Source organism: Prionailurus viverrinus, chromosome B4 (assembly GCF_022837055.1).
Source record: "Prionailurus viverrinus isolate Anna chromosome B4, UM_Priviv_1.0, whole genome shotgun sequence".
Lineage (NCBI taxonomy): Eukaryota > Metazoa > Chordata > Mammalia > Carnivora > Felidae > Prionailurus > Prionailurus viverrinus.
In genome coordinates, this window is record NC_062567.1 from 131,409,635 (window position 1) to 131,430,508 (window position 20,874).

At 39.4% G+C, this 20,874-nt stretch overlaps 1 protein-coding gene across 1 annotated transcript in view; it reads right to left on the reverse strand.

Annotated features, from left to right (window-relative positions):
- Positions 1-625: 625 nt before the first annotated feature.
- The window catches only part of SLC25A17 (solute carrier family 25 member 17), a 47,597-nt gene continuing 27,348 nt past the window's right edge, over positions 626-20,874 (reverse strand). Inside the window, exons 3-9 of the mRNA XM_047868260.1 lie at positions 19,922-19,988; positions 18,352-18,503; positions 7,583-7,699; positions 5,764-5,909; positions 5,583-5,678; positions 3,370-3,452; positions 626-1,442 (exon numbers count right to left, since the gene is read on the reverse strand). Of these exons, the coding sequence (XP_047724216.1) occupies positions 1,295-1,442; positions 3,370-3,452; positions 5,583-5,678; positions 5,764-5,909; positions 7,583-7,699; positions 18,352-18,503; positions 19,922-19,988 (809 nt within the window). The 3' untranslated portion in view covers positions 626-1,294. The remainder of the gene's footprint in view (positions 1,443-3,369; positions 3,453-5,582; positions 5,679-5,763; positions 5,910-7,582; positions 7,700-18,351; positions 18,504-19,921; positions 19,989-20,874) is intronic.

Sequence of the window (20,874 nt, forward strand, 5' to 3'; positions counted from 1 at the left end):
GCTGCATAATTCAAGTCCTACCGCCTTAACACGGGCTCGGAGGTGAAAGGAAAGGATGTGATGTGTGGGACACTCAGTTTTGTCAGGGGTGGTTTCAATGCATTAGTCCAACTTTCCTTTAAGAAAAATCTTTGTCTTGGTTTCTATCCTTGAAACCAGTCATAGCTTCTGGTAAGTCAGGGGCTCTAAGGTCTCTCAAACTTTAATGTATGAACCACCCAGGGATCTTGTTAAACCGTAGACTATGATTCAGAAGGTCTGGGTCCACGTGCCCAACAAGCTCCCGAGTGATGTCAGTGACGCTGCTCGATGCAGGTACTCCAAGTGGGAGGGCTATAAGGGATGTTCCCAAATAGAAGTCACCTCAATCAGACATTTATTCTCAAAATATACAGCCTTCACCAGGATTTTGGAAAGGAAGAGAATACTCCAGAACCTAAACAAGGTGTCTGCTCTCTCTCTCTTTTCTATGATTTTTACCATCTGGCTGTAAACCCAATGTGATACTTGAATAAGGGGCAACTTTTTAAAATGTCTTTTGTGCTGACAGTTTATTGGGGCTTGACTTGATGGGGCTTGCATGGAAAAACATAAAACTTCAAGCCTTTTGTAATGAAAAGCCTGATTCAAAATAAATATTTTTTAATTATGTCAAGTACTAATGAATAAGTGATGTTTACAAATACTTCATAAGAGAATCATTTGGGATGAATTGTTTTCATTTCTCCCACAAAATAAACAGCTCATGTACTAAAGACGACACCTTTCCCTAAGGAGGAGGAATAAAGCTCAACAAAAATAAAGTCATGCCTGTGGCACAATCATAGTATGTTTAGTGAGGAAAATACCAAGATTAAGACATACAAAAGCCTAAGAGGAGAATTACATGGTATTAAATACATTCCTAGAACCTGGGGGTTCAGGGAAAAAGAACAGCTGGTAAATTTAAGAAAGATTTTAACTGGAAAAGATAACACACGAGAGCAACAGTCCATTCCCCTTAAGAAAAACAACAAACACCCACAATCTTTCATTTTTACGTTTTCAATAATGTTTTCTTTTCATATGACCATCAGACCAACCTCCCCAACAAAATTCAGCCAACCATCATAAAAATGAAGTGGTCGACAGGTCCAGCTGGCTCTATTCCATGTTTACCCTTAGATGCTTTTCCAGCCTATGAGGGTAAAATTCATGGAGCAGGCAGCCACGAGTAAAAAGAGAATCACTTCCCTTCGCACGGAGGGAAGCCCGCATCTTGAGTAGCCTTCTGCACTCTGCGGGGCGAGGTGTCTCAGCGCTTGCGTACGTTCTTCAGCCCCATAACTGTGAAGGTAGCGGCCGTCAGTTTCTCGTAAACAAGGAACATGAGAGCAGCGGTGAGGACTGTCTGCAGCAGTTTGGCTTCAAGGCCTTTGTAGAGTCCCATTATTCCAAACCGCCTGAGAGGAAAGAGGTTTGAAAAAAATAGTTAAGGTTTTCTTCACAAAAGTCAACTCTCGCATCAAAGAGGCACGCCACCGCTTAGCCCCGGGGGGATCCATTCCAAGACCCTCAGTGGACGCCTGAAACCGTGGGTAGTACTGAACCCCCTATTTTTTTCCTATACATACACACCTATCATAAAGTTTCACTTGTAAATTAGGCACAGTAAGAGATTAACAACAAAAACTAATAATAAAATAGAACAACAATATACTGAAATAACAGTTACGTGAATGTGGTCTCTCTCTCTCATAACATCTCTGTTCTGAGGGGGAGTGAGGCGGATGACACAGGCATTGGGACTTGGTGCTAGGTCCTATCGACTTTCTGATGATAAGTCAGAAGGAAGATCGTCTGTTTCCATACCATGGCTGACTGTGGACACCTGAAACCATGGGAAGGGAAACTGTAGATAAGGGGGGGTGGGGTGGGGTGTGGATATTGTATTTGCATTTCCCAAATTTTATATAAGTGGAATCATACAGTATGAATTTTTTGTCTGATTTCTTTCACTCAGCACAATTATTTTGAGATCCATATTGTTGCATGTATACAACATTAGAGAGTCCTTCTTTTTTACGAGCAGTATTTCACTATGTAGATATATAATTTGTGTATCTATTCACTCGATGATGGGACATCTGTGTTCTTTTCAGTTTTTGATTCTTACAAATGAAACTATTAATATCTGTATAAAAGTTTTTGTGCAGACATATTTCACTTCTTTTGGGTATATAAATTGACTGGAATGGCTAGGTCCTATGGTAGTTCTATGTTTAACTTTTGAAGAAAATGGCAAACTGCTTTCCAAAGTGGTCATCGTACCATTTCATTTTCCCACCAGCAGCACAAGGAAAGTTCTGGATGCTCCACATTCTTGCCAACACTTGGTATGGTGATTATTTATAGTTTTTACTTTATACCAATTCTTTATCTTTGATTTTTTTTCATCCCGAGCATATTCTGGATTTTTTTAGACAATCCCCCCCCCCCCCCCCCCCAAGAGACAGAGTGTGAGCATGGAGGAACAGACAGAGAGGGAGACACAGAATCCGAAGCAGGCTCCAGGCTCTGAGCTGTCAGCACAGAGCCTGATTGTGGGGCTTGAACCCATGAAGTGCAAGATCATGACCTGAGTCCAAGCCAGATGCTTAACTGACTGACCACCCACGTGTCTCAAGCATATTCTGTTTTTACAATACATTTATTTTCAAAATATCTTACATCTAGGAACAGAAAGTTATGGCAGCTTTTGCTTCAAAGGAGGCCCCTGACTTATTTGACATCCCTAAGGGTCAGCTTCTTTAAATGAAATGAATTCAGGGAAATGATGAAGGCACCTGCCTCACAGGGCTACTGTTAGGATTAAGTGAGATTACCCACGTGACGCACGGAGCTCAGGGTCTGCTGCAAAGCAAACACTCAAAATGTTAGCTACTCTTATCATCATCATCACTGTCGTCATCATTACGATAATTACTCTTACTCTTTCTACTACCCCCTCCTTCTCTCACTATGACTACTGCTCTATAATATCTGTTTATTTGTATCTACAAGAGAAGTCACAGGATATACCACTGATGACAGCACTACTAGGGCAGAACAGTCTCTACATCAGATTATAGGAGGCTTCCCTCTCTACAGGAGTCCCGTATATTTCTAAGTAACAAAGAATAAAGACCTGAACTTTTTCTGTAACTTCCCCAAACGCTATCATACTGCACTAAGCCCCTAAAATGAGAAATGTCTGAGCACAACATGCAAGAAGAGGTTTCTAGGCTACCACTGCCAAGGCAGTAGTGCAAGTTAAGCAGAATTAGCTACTCCCTGGCAGAGATGGCTGTTGAAAGACAGGACAGAATGTGAAGCATTTACAAAGCTCACTTTACTCGTTGGTGAAGAAGATAGAGAACATTCCGAAGACTTCCCAATGTTCTGTTTTCTGGGTTTAGTCTGTGGCGTCCAAACTGGGGAAGAAGAAAAAAAGATCAATTTCTACCTGCAGAGGAAATTAGGTTTGAGTAAGGTCTTATAGTATACAGTAATAAAAATATCCAATTACTATGTAGATTTCATGAATCTTCTCTTTTTCAATAAAATAAGTGAAAATAAGAAATATTTTTCAATGAATCAAGCATGAGAATTTTCACTTTACAGAGAATTATGGGAACACTCTACCTCAAAAGAAAACAAACATGCCCACAATGAAGATTTAGATACCGATGGTATGGTTTGCCCTCCAGTCCTTTAAAAGTTCTGATAACCACAAATCAGAACCTCTTCGGTCTAAGCTCTTCACATTACATGTTTATAGTGTAAAAGTACCAAAATACATTTATTTAGATGCTGCTGAATTCCTTGTATTAAGTATCAATTTAAAAATAGCACATCAGTAGAAATACTTCTAACAGAAGGTAATAAATTTTTGAACTGAAATACTTTCACTATCACCCCCATTTTATCTACCATAAATACTTTGAATTTTTTTCTCTAAAACTGATTGTGAATCTGTCCATGTCTTCTCTCTCCTCTCCTCTGCTACCACCTCAGTGTAGGCCACCATCACCTCTTACCTGTACTATGGAAATGGCCTCCTGATTGCCCTCCCACCCTTATCTCTTAACCCTATGACCAATTCACCACAGAAGAACCAGAGGAATCTTCTCGAATTGTAAATCAGATCACACCACTCCCTAGCTGAAAGGCCTTCAAAAGCTTCCCACTCAGGTGAGAATAAAATCTAGAATCCTCCTTTATGGGCTTCCCTGCTACTTTCCTGATCTCATCCGGAGCCCACTCTCCAGCCACAGTAGCCTGTTTTCATTTCCCAATATTCACCAAGCTCTTAGCACAACATGTTCCCTCTACCTAGAATGCTCTTTGATACCTGGATCCTTAGCTTCTTTTAAGTCTTGATTTTTATACATGCCTCCTCAGAGGAGCCCAGTCATCTTCAATCATCCCATCTAAGAACATCTGCACCATGCCCCCCTCCACTAAATCTCAGAATGCAGTTCACTTCCTAGATAGCTCTTTTCTCAATTTATAACAACCTATTTATTCTGCTTATTTATTGGTTCATTCTTTCCTCTGTTACCTCCAGGAGGGCAGGGATTAGGATATTTATTCACCATGTGTAGCCAGCTCCTCACACAGAGTGAGCATTAAATAATTGAATGAAAAAAACAGAAATTTGAAAGCTCTCCAGAAAAACTAAATCATTAATTCCTCCTGAATGAACTAAAGGAATCAACTTCTGATTTTGTAAAGATTAACCTAACCAAATCACCTTTCATGAGAAGGAAACAAACTTATACTTTCCCAAGGTTGTTAAAGAAATTTGCCCCACATTTGGGTTTTCTGAGACACTATGTTAACTGGAAATTACAAATATAATCTTTGTTCCAAACCAAACAGGAAACCAAGTGACAGCCAGCCTAGCGGGCAATATATCAAACAAATGAAAAAATGCATAAGGAATGCTCCAGCCTACCAACTGACTACTTTATTGCTTTGTTAACACTGTTTTAAACAGAGAAATCATATATTTTATTTTCTTTTTTTTTTAATTTATTATTTTTTTAACGTTTATTTATTTTTGAGACAGAGAGAGACAGAGCATGAACGGGGGAGGGTCAGAGAGAGGGAGACACAGAATCTGAAACAGGTTCCAGGCTCCAAGCTGTCAGCACAGAGCCCGATGCGGGTCTCGAACTCATGGACCGCGAGATCATGACCTGAGCCGAAGTCGGCCGCCCAACCAACTGAGCCACCTAGGCACCCCTATATTTTATTTACTTAAAAATTTTTTAAAAAATGTTTATTTATTCTTGAGAGACAGAGAGACAGACAGACAGACAGACAGACAGACACAGCATGAGTGGGGAAGGGGCAGAGAGAGAGGGAGACACAGAATCCGAAGTAGGCTCCAGGCTCTGAGCTGTCAGCACAGAGCCCAAAGCAGGGCTCGAACCACAAACCGCGAGATTGTGACCTGGGCGAAAGTCGGATGCTTAACTGAGCCACCCAGGCACCCTGAGACACCACATATTTTAGAACGTTGTTTGATTAGATGCAGGGAGAACCCCAGCACTCACCCTCAGAATTGACTGTACCGTCTGCATGGGATAAGTGACTGTGGTAGCAATCGCTTTGGATATTGCACCAATGATGAACACATCCAAAGAAGAAAGCTGGAAAGCGAAAAAAGAACAAACCACATCAATGCAAATAAGACAATGTCTGAGATTATTTGCTGCTTTCACAATCAGGGATTACCTTCATTCGTTTCTTTAGAAGTTGCCGTTTTAAACCTTCATAGAACATGAACTGGATGGCAGGATTGAAGACCAACAGCAAGGAAGGAAATGTGCCATTCCATAAAGCCAAGATTCCTTCGTCTCGAATGATCTGGTGAAAAGCATCTAGGCAAGAAATCAAGGACTTCTGAGGACAATCCCCTAACTGGACAACACAATGTGAATTTTGTTCAAATGTACCCAGAACACAAATCATACTGGTTCTATTAAAATTTCCTTCTTGCAATGATATTCTGGGGGCAACCTCATCAGTTAACTACTTTTTGATAATCATTGGACACTGACAGTCACCAGATTATTGAGACACCAACCTAAATCATAGATAACTCTTCCTGACAATCTGGCATTACAAAGTCAAGTTTTCTGGGAATGCAAGCTGGTGCAGCCACTCTGGAAAACAGTATGGGAGTTCCTCAAAAAACTAAAAACAGAACTACCCTACGACCCAGCAATTGCACTATTAGTCCTTTATCTACGGGATATAGGTGTGCTGTTTCGAAGGGACACATGCACCATGTTTATGGCAGCACAATCAACAATAGCCAAAGTATGGAAAGAGCCCACATGTCCATCGATGGATGAATGGATAAAGAAGATGTGGTATATATATATATACAATGGAGTATTACCGGGCAATCAAAAAGAATGACATCTTGCCACTTGCAACTACGTGGATGGAACTAGAGGGTATTATGCTGAACGAAATTAGTCAGTCAGAGAAAGACAAACATCATATGATTTCACTCATATGAGGACTTTAAGACACAGAACAGATGAACATAAGGGAAGGGAAGCAAAAATAATATAAAAACAGGGAGGGGGACAAAACAGAAGAGATTTATAAATATGGAGAACAAACCGAGGGTTACGGGAGGTGTTGTGGGAGAGGGGGATGGGCTAAATGGGCAAGGGGCACTAAGGAATCTACTCCTGAAATCATTGTTGCACTATATGCTAACTAATTTGGATGTAAATTAAAAAATAGTAAAAAATAAAATTAAAATAAATGCATAAATTAAAAAAAGAAAGAAAGAAAGAAAGAAAGAAAGAAAGAAAGAAAGAAAGAAAGAAAGTCAGGTTTTCCTAAGTAATAACCACCTCCACCACCACCACCACCATTGGGAACTCTATATTACAGAGAATTGTGAACTGATACCCTATGTGTTTCATAGCAAAGTCCAGGACAACAAGAGATAGCTCCCTGGGTCCATTATATAGGATCTGACTAATAAGGAAACTACTGTTCTCATTACAAAGATGGAAACATGGGAAAGGAGAACCAGGTTATGTAGTACTATTAAGCTCAAAGTCATCAGATATTAATAAGATAGTTTTATCCAAAGACAACACTAAAAAACAACAACAACAATAAAAACCACAACAGTGTAGATTATTTTTTAGAAATATTTACCCCTTTCCACCAATAGTCCATGTAACAACAGTATACTTCTCTAGCCCCTGACTTTGGGTTTGGCCATGAGATGTGCTTTGGCCAAAAGGACGTTAGCAAACAAGATGTGAACAGGGGCTGGAAATATCCTTGTACGACTGGACGTGTCCTCTTGTGCTTCTGCCATCACCAAGAGAAGAATATGTGCAGGCTGGCCCCAGCCTCAACGAGTCAAATTCTTGTCAATCCACAGACACATGAGCTAAACAAATGCTCACTGTTAGATGTCAAGATTTGAGGCTCTCGGATAGGCAGCATTATGGAGGCAATACATTCCAGATAGAGAAAAGAAACTCCTTAAATAGGAACTTACCCAAGAAACACTTACCAATAATACCTTTGTAGTTGGTTGGTACAATGTCTTCATTCCTAAATTTTGCCCCTTGCAGCTTCAGTCTGGTGTTTACCACCCAGAGTGGAGTTGTTAGCAACACATTCACCACACCTTCCAAAACAAAGAGGAGACAAAGGGAAAGCAAAATGTAACCTTTCAAGCTTTGCTGTCTTACCTTACATCTATGTACCAATGTTTCATTTCTACTTCTGCCACTGACCTACTAGGAGACCTGAGGTAAGGCGTGTCTCTGTGACAGGGTACAACACAAGCCACTACTGTTAGAAGCAATTCAGAAGCCTTGCAGATAGCAAACTGGCTGGCAGCAACACTTTCCACGTGAAAAGAGCAAGTTTCCTCACTTGTATAACAGGACGTGATCTATTTGTCAATTTGTAGAGCATCCAAAGCAGCAATTTTGATCTAGCCTTATGTACATTTTTAAAATAACAGAAGGCTTATTGATCACATGCTAAGTCCATGACAATATCCGATAAAACATACAACTTACAACTCTCACGTAAGTAGCTTGCATGGTTTTAAATGAGTATGGATTTGGTACAATGGGTGACAGGTGGGAGAAAGTGATGACATTTGAAAGAGCTTCACCAAGGACTAGATAGAGGCTCACAGAAGAGTTCCTCATCACTTAGGGAATTAGGATAGGCAGGCAGCAAGCAGTAGTTATGAACCACCACAAAACACCTGAAACAGCTCCGCAAGCATCGCGATCCTTACAAGCTTAAGGATGGGGGTCTTGGCCCCCCAAAGTTGCCTCAGAGTGGAACAATACAATGAGCCAGGTGCTTCTTTTTTGAAAACACATGATCCCAAGTTAACACCATCTTGAAATTTTAAAATATTCCTCATCAGTCCTGGAATGATTTAAAAAAAATACCAGATAGAGTTGTAACAAAGTGCCTGACACATAGTAGATACTTTATAAATATTTGTTAAATAAATGTTGAACAAATGAACCAATGAACAAATTCAGCAAACAACCACACATAAAGCTGTCTGGCTCTAGCCATGCTCTGAGGAACCAAGAGGCAAAATCCTAAGGAAGAGAAATCTACTTTTACTAAAGTCATTTAAATACAATAGGAGAAAGAATGTTTTGATTTAAGGAATCTCAAAACACACTATTCAGAAAACACAGTCTAACTAAAGATAAGCTTGAGGAAACAGCCAAGAGATTCAAGTCCAATTTTTTCATTTGCTGTATACAGTTGCTAAAGAGAGACATTTTGTTACCCCTTTCTTAAGAGCATCATGAGAACACATTTCTCAAAATGAAAGACATCAAAAAATTTTATGAGCTGTATTTATTATATTTTTAAAGAGTCACATAACTTGAGTCATCTTTAAGCTATGACTCACTGTATTCATGCACTGTCACATAAGGCATTGATCATTACCTGAAAAAGCCTTACCTAGAGATTCTTGCTCGTCTTGTTTTTAAAAAGTGCCAGTGCCCAGAAAACCACGACAGAAGAGTATCAGTACATGACTTTTTAATGGCTTTTTGCCCAGACTTTATAATGTCTTCCTATTCAATGTACACATCACTTGACTGAAAAATCAACAGCCGGAAAAATCAGACTAGAAGGTACTACTGAGCAGTCTACTTTTTTTTTTTTTTTTTTTAACACGAAGACAGGAAAGCTCAGGAACAGAGATCACAGGCTTCTGTGGATACTGTAGACAACATACATACCTTCCTACACAAATGAAATGGGTTGTCTGTTAAACAAATTCTTTAGAAATCAAAATTCTTTCATGTTCTATTCAAGAGGTAGGCACACACAACTGAGGCAATGCAGCCTCAGTTAAGATGTAACCATCATTGAAAATTCTGCTTTCATAGCTCTTTCCGCCCATGGGTCCTGTCCCCATGCTTTAATAAAATCACTTTTTTGCACCAAAAAAAAAAAAAAAAAAAAAAAAAAAGAAAAGAAAAAGAAAAAAGAAAGAAAAAGAAAAAGAAAAAAATTCTGCTTTCATATCTCTGTTATTAACATGAGCTGAAAATGGAGAGGGTTCTAAGAACAATCTCAAGTACAAAAATGCACTCCATCATCTAAAGAAGAGTACATAAAATCCTTGTGAAAACATTAGTATTTCAAAGCTTTGTATCTGAAAAGTTCAAGTACTTGTTCATCCTCTAAGCCAAAATAGATGGAGAGGTATTTTTTGGCCACTATAATTTTACGAGTTCTAAGAAAAGACACTCAAAATATTTGAGGATTCAAAACTTTACTAAAAACTTACAACCTATATAATCAAGCAAAGGACAGCATTCCATGGGAGAAAAACAAGCTACAAATGGTCATGATGAGGGATTCCAACCGTCACTAATGCACGAGGGATATGGCTGAAGGGGAAAGAAAGTTCTCTGCTTATTTACAAACCTGGGTAGAAAATTCTTCTTTCAGTTCCAAGCTGTGGCTGATGCTTCAGCTCGAAGATGGGAATACTAACACTTTATCTACTTAAATACAAGAAATTGTTTTTCTTTCAATTTGAATGATTCTATTTTTACTTGTAAAAAATCATTTATAAGAAAACAGAAGCACAAGTAAGAAGAGATGAACAGTAACTGAACACACATACTAAAATCGTATTCACTGATTCAGGGAATAATTGGAATACAGCTATCTACTTCTGGAATCTTGAAAACAAAATAGTTTTATCACCAGTGAGTCTTCTTTGTTAAAGGAGAGAAAACATCGGAAAGTCTGCTAATTATGTGTGTGCCTCTGGGAAATAAGTGCAATTACTACTGATAAAGGAAAAGGGTAGGCGGATCAAGGCTATAAATCTAACCATAGGGCTCCCTATGAAGGAATGCAACTTGACACCCAAGGGGGAACAAACCCGCCTTACCAGATTAAAGACCGGAGGGCAGGAGAGGAATATGAACTGTCCTAACAGTAACACCACTGGCATTCAAAAACAGTTATTGGTAAAAATCCCGATTTCATAAAAGTGGCAATTATCTTCTTCATTTAAGTTTTCTTTAAGATTCTGTTCCCAAATCCTTTCCCAAGGTATCAAGCTATATGAGTCTTTTTCCTATGAAAATACAGTAAGTAATAAATTTCTATGTTTCGAGCAGAACTTGAATAACAATAATACTGTTTCCAGTACTCCTCGGAGACAAAGAAACTCATTTCTACAGTGATTTTAGTACATGACATGGCCCACAGCAGGAAAAGAAAAAGTGGTTCTAATTCTAAGAATGCATAGGTATTAAGATGTGAGAAAACATTTTACAAGGAAAATTTTAAAACTCAAAAAGGCATTTCCAAAGAATTCCCTGCCTTCAGAAAAAGACAACCTATAATCAGAGAATCTCAGAATTATAAAGGAGGACAAAATCCATTTGACCAAGTGTCTCTCAACTGTGATACAACTGACATTTTGATTCTGGGCTGGATAATCCTTTGTTTGGGGGCAGGAGTGGGGACGCTGTATATCAGATGAACAACAGTCAGTATCGGACAGACAACAATAGTTGTAGAGGAATGGAGTTATTAAATGGATCAGTATGTTCAAGGAATCAGTTTTCCAAGAGAGGATGGGAGCCAATAGAGATCAAGCTAGAGGTAAGCAGTATCAACACAGATCTTGTATGTTGGGTTCTCATCCTTTTACACTACAGGTGCCATGACTTTATCCTATTTGCAGGTGGCAGACATGGAAGGGTTTGAAGCTGGGGATAACCTAATCAGATTTGGGTTTCAGGACAGCAGTTCTCCACCATCTCTCTGAGAAGACATGTAACAGATGATGCTCACAACTGACACAGACCCATTGCACCTTTCTTTCACATACTCAAGAAGACACTACAGAATATAAGTGAATTAGACTGATACTATGTCTTTTCTCCAACCTAGTTATGTCAATTGTATCTGTTATGCAGGCAAAACTCTGCAAATATGGGGTATGTACAAGAAAAGGCACAAAACTCCCATAGTGAACTGATATACCTTGGCCATATACTAAAAAAAATGAGGGGCGCCTGGGTGGCTCAGTCGGTTAAGCAACTGATTTCAGCTCAGGTCATGATCTCGCATTCTTGAGTTCAAACCCCACATCAGGCTCTCTGCTGTCAGCATAGAGCCTACATCGGATCCTCTGTCTCCTTCTCTCTGCCCTCCCTCTCAAAAATAAATAAGGATTAAAATACACATATATACATCTTAAGTTAAAATAAAATATAAAGTATGCTATTTATGATACTCCCTAGGTCAAATGACTTTTATAAATTTTTTTTTTTAACGTTTATTTATTTTTGAGACAGAGACAGGGCATGAACGGGGGAGGGTCAGAGAGAGGGAGACACAGAATCTGAAACAGGCTCCAGGCTCTGAGCTGTCAGCACAGGGCTTGAACTCACTGACCGTGAGATCATGACCTGAGCCGAAGTTGGCCGCTCAACCAACTGAGCCACCCAGGCGCCCCCCCCTTTTTTTAAAATTTTTTTTTTTAACGTTTATTTATTTTTGAGACAGAGAGAGACAGAGCATGAACAGGGGAGGGTGAAATGACTTTTAAAAACTAAGTGCTCTACTATACCAGTCTAGCAGTGTTAGGTATAGGGGAATCTACTGTAATGGTAGATGTGTAACAGAAAGGAAACAAACAGAGCACAGTGAGAGAAAATAACAAGGGTGTTGTGTGCCTGGTGGAGAATGGGATGTGAGATATTAGCAAATAAACATTTCTGAAAAATTAAAAAAGATTTCATCATATATCTCATGAATTAGCAGTTTCATGGAAAGTTATATGAGCTAGTCCTTGACTGTGACTCGTAATCTTTTAAATGTAAATACATAAAACCATAGAATCTAAAATGTATTGAAATCAAGATATTACAGGGGCACCTGTGCAGCTCAGTAGGTTAAGGATCCAACTCTGGGTATCAGCTCAGGTCATGATCTCACGGTTCATGGGCTCTAGCCCTGTGTCAGGTTCTGTGCTGAGAGCATAGGCCTGCTTGGGATTCTCTCTCTCCCTCTCTTTCTGCCCCTCCCCTGATCATGCACACTCTCTCTCAAAATAAATAAACATTAAAAAAAAATTAAGACATTACAAATACTTGGTCTCAAGTATTAAGGATAATACTAGATTGCCATCTGTTGCAATTGTGTAAAAAGGAAGATCCCTTCTGTATAAGACATCTCAGGATCTATTCTGACTTTTTTTTCCCAAGTGAACAAATCTCAAACTTGAGTTCTTTGAGTTATGACAGTGTTAGAAAACTATTCTTCCAGAAAGGTTAGCTGGGCAAGACCATGCAAAGTAGGTTAGTGAGGAAGACCTCAGAGGCAAGAACAGAATAGAACAATGGTCCAGGTGAGAGATGATGGTGCTTGATTTTGGGAAATGGCTATGTATATGGAAAAGAGGGAACAGATTCTAGAGATACTTAAGAAACAGAATGATGATGGTTCTTTTTTTTTTTTTTTAAAGTAATCTCTATGTCCAACATGGGGCTTGAACTCATGACCCCAAGACCAAGAGTCACATGATCTACTGACTGAGTCAGCCAGGCATCCCTGAGACTGATGGTTCCTTTACATATATATAATTTATTGTCAAATTAGCTAATATGCAGTGTATACAGTTTGCTCTTGGTTGAGACTGATGGTTCCTGATGACGAAACAAATGTGGAGGGTGAGGCAGCACTTGCTATAATGACTCCTGGGTTTCTATCCTGAGTTACTTACTACAGGTATTCATTTTTTTAGAATTTTTAAAATTTTTACTTTTTTAAGGCATTATATTTGCTAGATCACAAGCCACTTTGTGCAGTTGGGCACACTCTCTTTTTTTTCCTCTTCCAAAGTTTCATTTAGATTCAAGTTAGTTAACATATAGTATAGTATTGGTTTCAGGAGTAGAATTTAGTGATTCATGACTCACGTATAACACCAGGTGTTCGGGGCGCCTGGGTGGCGCAGTCGGTTAAGCATCCGACTTCAGCCAGATCACAATCTCGCGGTCCGTGAGTTCGAGCCCCGCGTCAGGCTCTGGGCTGATGGCTCAGAGCCTGGAGCCTGTTTCCGATTCTGTGTCTCCCTCTCTCTCTGCCCCTCCCCGTTCATGCTCTGTCTCTCTCTGTCCCAAAAATAAATAAACGTTCAAAAAAAAAAAAGAAAATTTTAAAAAATAACACCAGGTGTTCATCATAACAAGTGCCGTCCTTAATGCCCATCACACATTGAGATCATCCCCCCACCCACTTCCCCTCCAGCAACCCTCAGTTTGTTCTCTATAGTTAAGAGCCTCTTATTGTTTGCCTCCCTCTCTATTTTTATCTTATTTTATTTTTCCTTCCCTTCCCCTATGTTCCTGTGTTTTGTTTCTTAAATTCCACATATGAGTGAAATCATACGGTATTTTCCTTTCTCTGACTGGATTATTTTGCTTACCATAATACACTCTAGTTCCATCCACATCACTGCAAATGGCAAAATTTCATTCTTTTTAATGGCTGAGTAATATTCCATTATATGGAATATATAATATTCCATATATATAATTCCATATAATATATATATATATATCTTCTTCATCCATTCATCAGTTGATGGACATTTGAGTAATATTCCATTATATGGAATATACAATACTCCATATATCCATAATTCCATATAATATATATATATATCTTCTTCTTCATCCATTCATCAGTTGATGGACATTTGGGCTCTTTCCATAATTTGGCTATTATTGATAGTGCTGCTATAAACATTGGGGTGGATGTGCTCCTTCAAATCAGTATTTTTGTACCCTTTGGATAAATACTTAGTAGTGCAATTGCTGGGTCATAAGATAGTTCCATCTTTAACTTTCTGAGGAAACTTCACACTGTTTCCCAGAGTGGGTGCACCAGTTTGCATTCCCACCAACAGTGTAAGGGGGTTCCCCTTTCTCTGCATTCTCGCCAACATTTATTGTTTCCTGAATTAATTTTAGTCATTCTGAGAGGTGTGAGGCGGTATCTCATTGTGGTTTTGATTTTTTCCCCCTGATAATGAGTGACATTGAGCATTTTTTCATGGGTCTGTTAGCCATGTATATGTCTTCTTTGGAGAAACTTCTGTTCACGTCTTCTGTTACCTACAAGTATTCATTTCCACAAAGAATGAAATCCTGTGTGCTATACTCTTTATGTAAAACTTGGTCTGGTGGGGGGTCAAAAGGTACAGACTTTCAGTTATAAAATAAGTAAGTCATGGGGATGTAATGTACACCATAATGACTACAGTTAATAATACTGTATTGTGTATTTGAAAGTTACTAAGAGAGTAGATCTTTTTTTTTTTTTTTTTATAAAATTTTTTTTTTCAACGTTTATTTATTTTTGGGACAGAGAGAGACAGAGCATGAACGGGGGAGGGGCAGAGAGAGAGGGAGACACAGAATCGGAAACAGGCTCCAGGCTCTGAGCCATCAGCCCAGAGCCCGACGCGGGGCTCGAACTCGCGGACCGCGAGATCGTGACCTGGCTGAAGTCGGACGCTTAACCGACTGCGCCACCCAGGCGCCCCCTAAGAGAGTAGATCTTAAAAGTTCTCACCACAGGGGCGCCTGGCTGGGTCAGTCAGTGGAGCATGTGACTCTTTTTAAAAAAAAATTTTTTTAACGTTTATTTATTTTAATTTTTTTTGAACGTTTATTTATTTTTGGGACAGAGAGAGACAGAGCATGAACAGGGGAGGGGCAGAGAGAGAGGGAGACACAGAATCGGAAACAGGCTCCAGGCTCTGAGCCATCAGCCCAGAGCCTGACCGGGGCTCGAACTCACAGACCGCGAGATCGTGACCTGGCTGAAGTCGGACGCTTAACCGACTGCGCCACCCAGGCGCCCCAACGTTTATTTATTTTAGAGAGAGACAGAGCACAAGCAGGGGAGGGGCAGAGAGAGAGGGAGACACAGAATCTGAAGCAGGCTCTAGGCTCTGAGTCGTCAGTACAGAGCCAGATGCGGGGCTTGAACACACGAACCGCAAGACCCATGACCTGAGCCAAAGTTGGATGCTCAACCAACTGAGCCACCCAGGCGTGCCCCTCCCCCCACTTTTTAAAAAAAATGTTTATTTATTTTGAGAGAGAGCATGCATGACCGAGCAGGGGAGGGGCAGCGAGAGAGGCAGAGAGGCTTAATCTCATGAACCATGAGATCATGACCTGAGCCAAAATCAAGAGTTAGACATTTAACTGACTGAGTCACCTAGGCACCTGGAGCATGTGACTCTTGATCTCGGGGTCGTGGGTTGGAGCCCCACGTTGGGCATAGAGATTACTTAAATTAAAATCTTAAAAAAAAGTTCTAACCACAAGGAAAAAAATTAACTGTGTGGTGATAGATGTTTACTAGAATTACTATGGTGGTATATAAATATCAAATCATTATGTTGTATACCTGAAACTAATATAATATTATATGTTAATTATATCTCAATTTAAAAAAACCTGGTACAAGTGAAAGGTAATTAGATAAAATCAACTTAAGACCAAAACGGGAGTATTACATGGAAGAAAGGCTCAGAGACCAAGCCATGAAACATCTGTGGTTTCATAATTTTTTTTTTTTAAATTTTTTTTTTTTTTTTCAACGTTTATTTATTTTGGGGACAGAGAGAGACAGAGCATGAACGGGGGAGGGGCAGAGAGAGAGGGAGACACAGAATCGGAAACAGGCTCCAGGCTCTGAGCCATCAGCCCAGAGCCTGACGCGGGGCTCAAACTCCCGGACCGCGAGATCGTGACCTGGCTGAAGTCGGACGCTTAACCGACTGCGCCACCCAGGTGCCCCCATAATTTTTTTTTTTTTTTTTTAATGTTTATTTATTTTTGAGAGAGACAGAAACAGAATGCGAGTGGGTTGGGGCAGAGAGAGAGGGAGGCACAAAACCCGAAGCAGGCTCCAGGCTCCGAGCTGTCAGCACAAAGCCTGATGCGGGGCTTGAACTCATGAGCTGTGAGATCATGACCTGAGCCGAAGTCAGACGCTCAACCAACTGAGCCACCCAGGCGCCCCAAAACATCTGTGGTTTCATACAGGTAAAGAGGAAAACTGAGGGGACATGAAAACTCCTAGCCCGATAACTGTTTTTTTAATTTTTTTTTTTAATGTTTATTCATTTTTGAGAGAGAGAGAAAAAGAGAGAGCGTGCAAGGGGGAGAGGCAGAGAGCGAGGGAGACACAGAATCCAAAGAAGGCTCCAGGCTCTGAGCTGTCAACACAGAGCCCTGGGTAGGGCTCAAACCCATCAGCCGCGAGATCATGACCTGAGCTGAAGCTGGATGCTTAACCGACCGAGACACCCGGGCACCCCCTGGTAACTGTTTTTCAATTAAATCATTTATTTATTTATTTAAGTTTATTTATTTAGACGGGTAGCTGGTCTCTCAAAATAAATAAATAAACTTAAAAAAAAGAAAAAAGTAAGCCAACTCAGCTCAGAAATAAACCTTTGTGTAATTAGTCAACAATCTTCCACAAGGATGTCAAGACCATTCAAATAGGAAAGGACGATCTCTTCAATGGTATTAGGAAAACTGGGTATCTGGATATCCACATACAAAAGAATGAAGTTGGACCTGTATCTTCCACCACATACAAAAGTTAACTCTAAATGGATTAAAGACCACATATATATGGTTTTTCTCTCCCTCTGCCCCTCTCTCCTGCTCACATGCTCTCTCTCTCTAAAATAAAAAAAATAAGAAAAAAATCTACAGCTCAACAACAAAAAAATCAAGCAACTTGATTAAAAAATGGGCAAAGGACTTGAATAGACACTTCTCCAAAGATCACATACAAATGGCCAACAAGCGTATGAAACGATAGAAATGCAAATCAAACCACAGTGAAATATCACTTCACTATCAGGATGGTTATCATCATCAGGATGGCTACCATCAAAACTAAAACACCCAGAAAATAACAAGAGCTGGTGGGGACGTGGAGAGCTTAAAACCGCTGTGCACTGCTGGTGGGATTATATGACACAGTGCGAAACAGTATGGTGGTTCCTCACAAAATTAAAAAAAAAAAAAAAAAAAAAGAAACTACCATATGACAGCAACCTCACTTCTGGGTATATATCCAAAGGAACTGAAAGCAGGGACTCAAAAAGATTTATTTACACAACCCATGTTCGTAACAGCAACTATTCACAGTGGCCAAGAGGCCAAAACAACTTAAATGCCCATCAATAGATAAACAAAATGTGGTATATACATACAAATGAATAGTATTTGGCCTTAAAAAAAAAAAAAAGAGCAAAACATGAATGAACCTTGAGGGCATTATGCTGAATGAAATAAGGCAGTCACAAAAGACAAATACTGTATGATTCCAGTTATATGAGGCATCTCAAGTAGTCAGATTCACAGAAATAGAAAGTAGAATGGTGATTATCAGGGGGAGGGAGGAAGGGAGAGTTTGCTGTCTAATGGTTATAGAGTTTGAAAATGTTCTGAAGATCTGCTTCACAATAATATAAATGAACTTACTACTTAAGTATACACTTAAAAATGGTTAAAATGGCAAATTATATGTTATGTGTTTTTATCACACACACACACACACACACACACACACACACACACACAGCTAAGTCAAAAAACGAATTACATTCTTTGTAGCATTAATTTGTGCTAAAATAAACTTTACAGAATATATGAACCACAAGATAAATATTAAAATATAAAAAATTTTATACTCAGAAAACTTTGTTACCTGCAACAAATCCAACTACTAAATCTTTTCCAGTAGTAGAACGTTGACCTTTGACCCAGACTGCTTTGAGACTATTAAAAGTGTAGAAATAGACAAAATTGGAGCAGCACAGACTGGAGATAACTGGAAACCACCCTCGATATGGTGCCAGGCTAGAGGAAAAACACAATAAGCCAAGTAAAGATGCTGGACAAAAGCCAGTAGAAATGGGCAAAGTCCCAGGAAAAGCTGATCATTCACATATTCTCGAAGTTCACTTCTGTATTACAACATGCTCCAAACTGCACATATATTTCATATTCTGAAAGATACCCAAACCAACTACCATTAATGATGCCAAAGAAACAACACACTTTCAATGATTGATTTTACTGATTTCCTCCCATTGATTTCCTTTAGCAAGTTACTATGTAAGATTAGAGACAATTTCTTCATGGCTATTAGTAAATGTGGCATCACTCACATTTTACTACAAGGTAACAGCATTTAAAATGAAGAAAATATAGATAGCAAGTATAAAAAAAAGAAGTGGTTGGGCGCATGTTATAAGGGCACAGGAACATGGCTGAAGGGCTCCTACTAGCCACACCTGGGACAATTTAAGCACCAAAATAATATCATATAGTAATCAGTTATAAGCCACGGAAAAAGCAGGAATTTTTGAGTTTAATACTGATACTAAAGTTTCTTTTCATAGACTGTTTATAGTTGCAAGAGAGGAAAAATTATTCAGTGGCTAACCCAAATCTGAGAAACCATAATTAAGCAATGATGGGCCAGTGGACAATATGTGACTCCAGATGTGATATCCTAAGGACACAATATCACCTATGCATTACTCTGGCCAAGAATGCAAAGCTTCAAACTAATCATAAAGAAATGTGAGGCAAAGTTAAAATGAGAAGTATGTTATTAAAAAAAAAAAAGGGAGGGGAGTTATATTCTTTAAAATTGTTAATGTGATAGGGGTAAAAGCTTTGATGTATGGTGTGTGTGTGTACCTTACTCTTAAATAATTTTGAAAAAAGTTTGTGTGGTGTGTGTGTGTGTGTGTGTGTGTGTGTGTGTAACAGAGAAGAGGGAGGGTGAGAGGGGAGAGAATATGAGCACAGATGGTAAAATAAATGGGAAAAAGTATAATAGGTCCATCTGCATAAAGCATATACTGATAGTCTTTGTACTATTTTTAGTTTCATAATTTTTTGTGCATTTGAAATTATTTCCAAATAAAAAGTAAAAAGAAAACAACCAAAAGAAGTACATAATCTGTCTGAATATATCATAGAACAAACTAAATTATCACCTTCTTCAGCTCACTGTAAAAAACAAAACAAAACCATAAAGCATTGGTTTCATGGAAGACTCTATGATCAAGAGTCAAAATGGCCAACCAACCACAGAACTTCAAGGAGGTGAAAACAATTATGTACTTATAAGTTGGGCAATTAAAATCCACAACTACTGTAAGGCTGCGAGAACGGGAAGAGAGAGTGCAGATTTGCCAGAAGCCTGGCAATCTCCCAACGGGCTGCCTGCTCTAACAAGGACGAGCAAGGTGGTTGGTACTCACAGGCCTTCTTCCTTAATGATCTCCAGGAGCACCATGTGTGTAGTTTTGGACTTTCTTTTCTCATCAACTATAAGATGAAAGAATATACATTTAAACTAAATCTGAGAATTATGATCTTCAGCATCAGCAAGTTTCACTGAAATGCCATTTACCTCACCTGAGCGATCTCCTGCCCTATTTGAGCTCCTTAGCTTGCCTCAGAACTCAACAACCCTCCTTGTTCCCATGTGCTCAATTCCCAACTGTGGATCCCTTGGGTTTCATCTGGTATTCACGAACCATAAAGCATTTTAATTCAACACCTAATTTCCAAAGCAAAAGATGTGACAGGAGATCTTCTATTTCATAAGGCTTATCTTGTTTGGGGCTTTTTTTTTTTTTCGAAGTTACATATTCTCATTTTTATCTTAACATCTTATAAAGTAGAGTGGAAATAAATTACCATCTCCCTGTTAGGGAAGAGGCTACAGACCCAAAAGCTGTGAAGGACACATGTAGTTGGCAGCAGGGCCAGGATTAAAACTCAAGTTTTCAAAGTTTTAGGCTTGTGCTCGGTTTCCTAACCTAAAAACTAAAAGGTCTCAAAAGGATCAGAATTGGGGCACCTAGGAGGCTCACTCAGCATCTAAGAGCCTCACCTAGGAGGGCTCAAACTCGGTTCATGAGCTCAAGCCCCACTTCGGGCTCTGTGCTGACAGCTCAGAGCCTGGAGCCTGCTTCAGATTCTGTGTCTCCCTCTCTCTCTCTGCCTCTCCCCTGTTAACACTTTGTCTCTCTCTCAAAAATAAACATTAAAAAAAACATTACAGGGAAAATGGGTGGCAGGCATTGAGGAAGGCACTTTTTGGGATGAGCACTGGGTGTCCTATGTAAGTGATACATCACAGGAATATACTCCCGAAGTCAAGAGCACACTGTATACACTGTATGTTAGCTAACTTGACAATAAATTA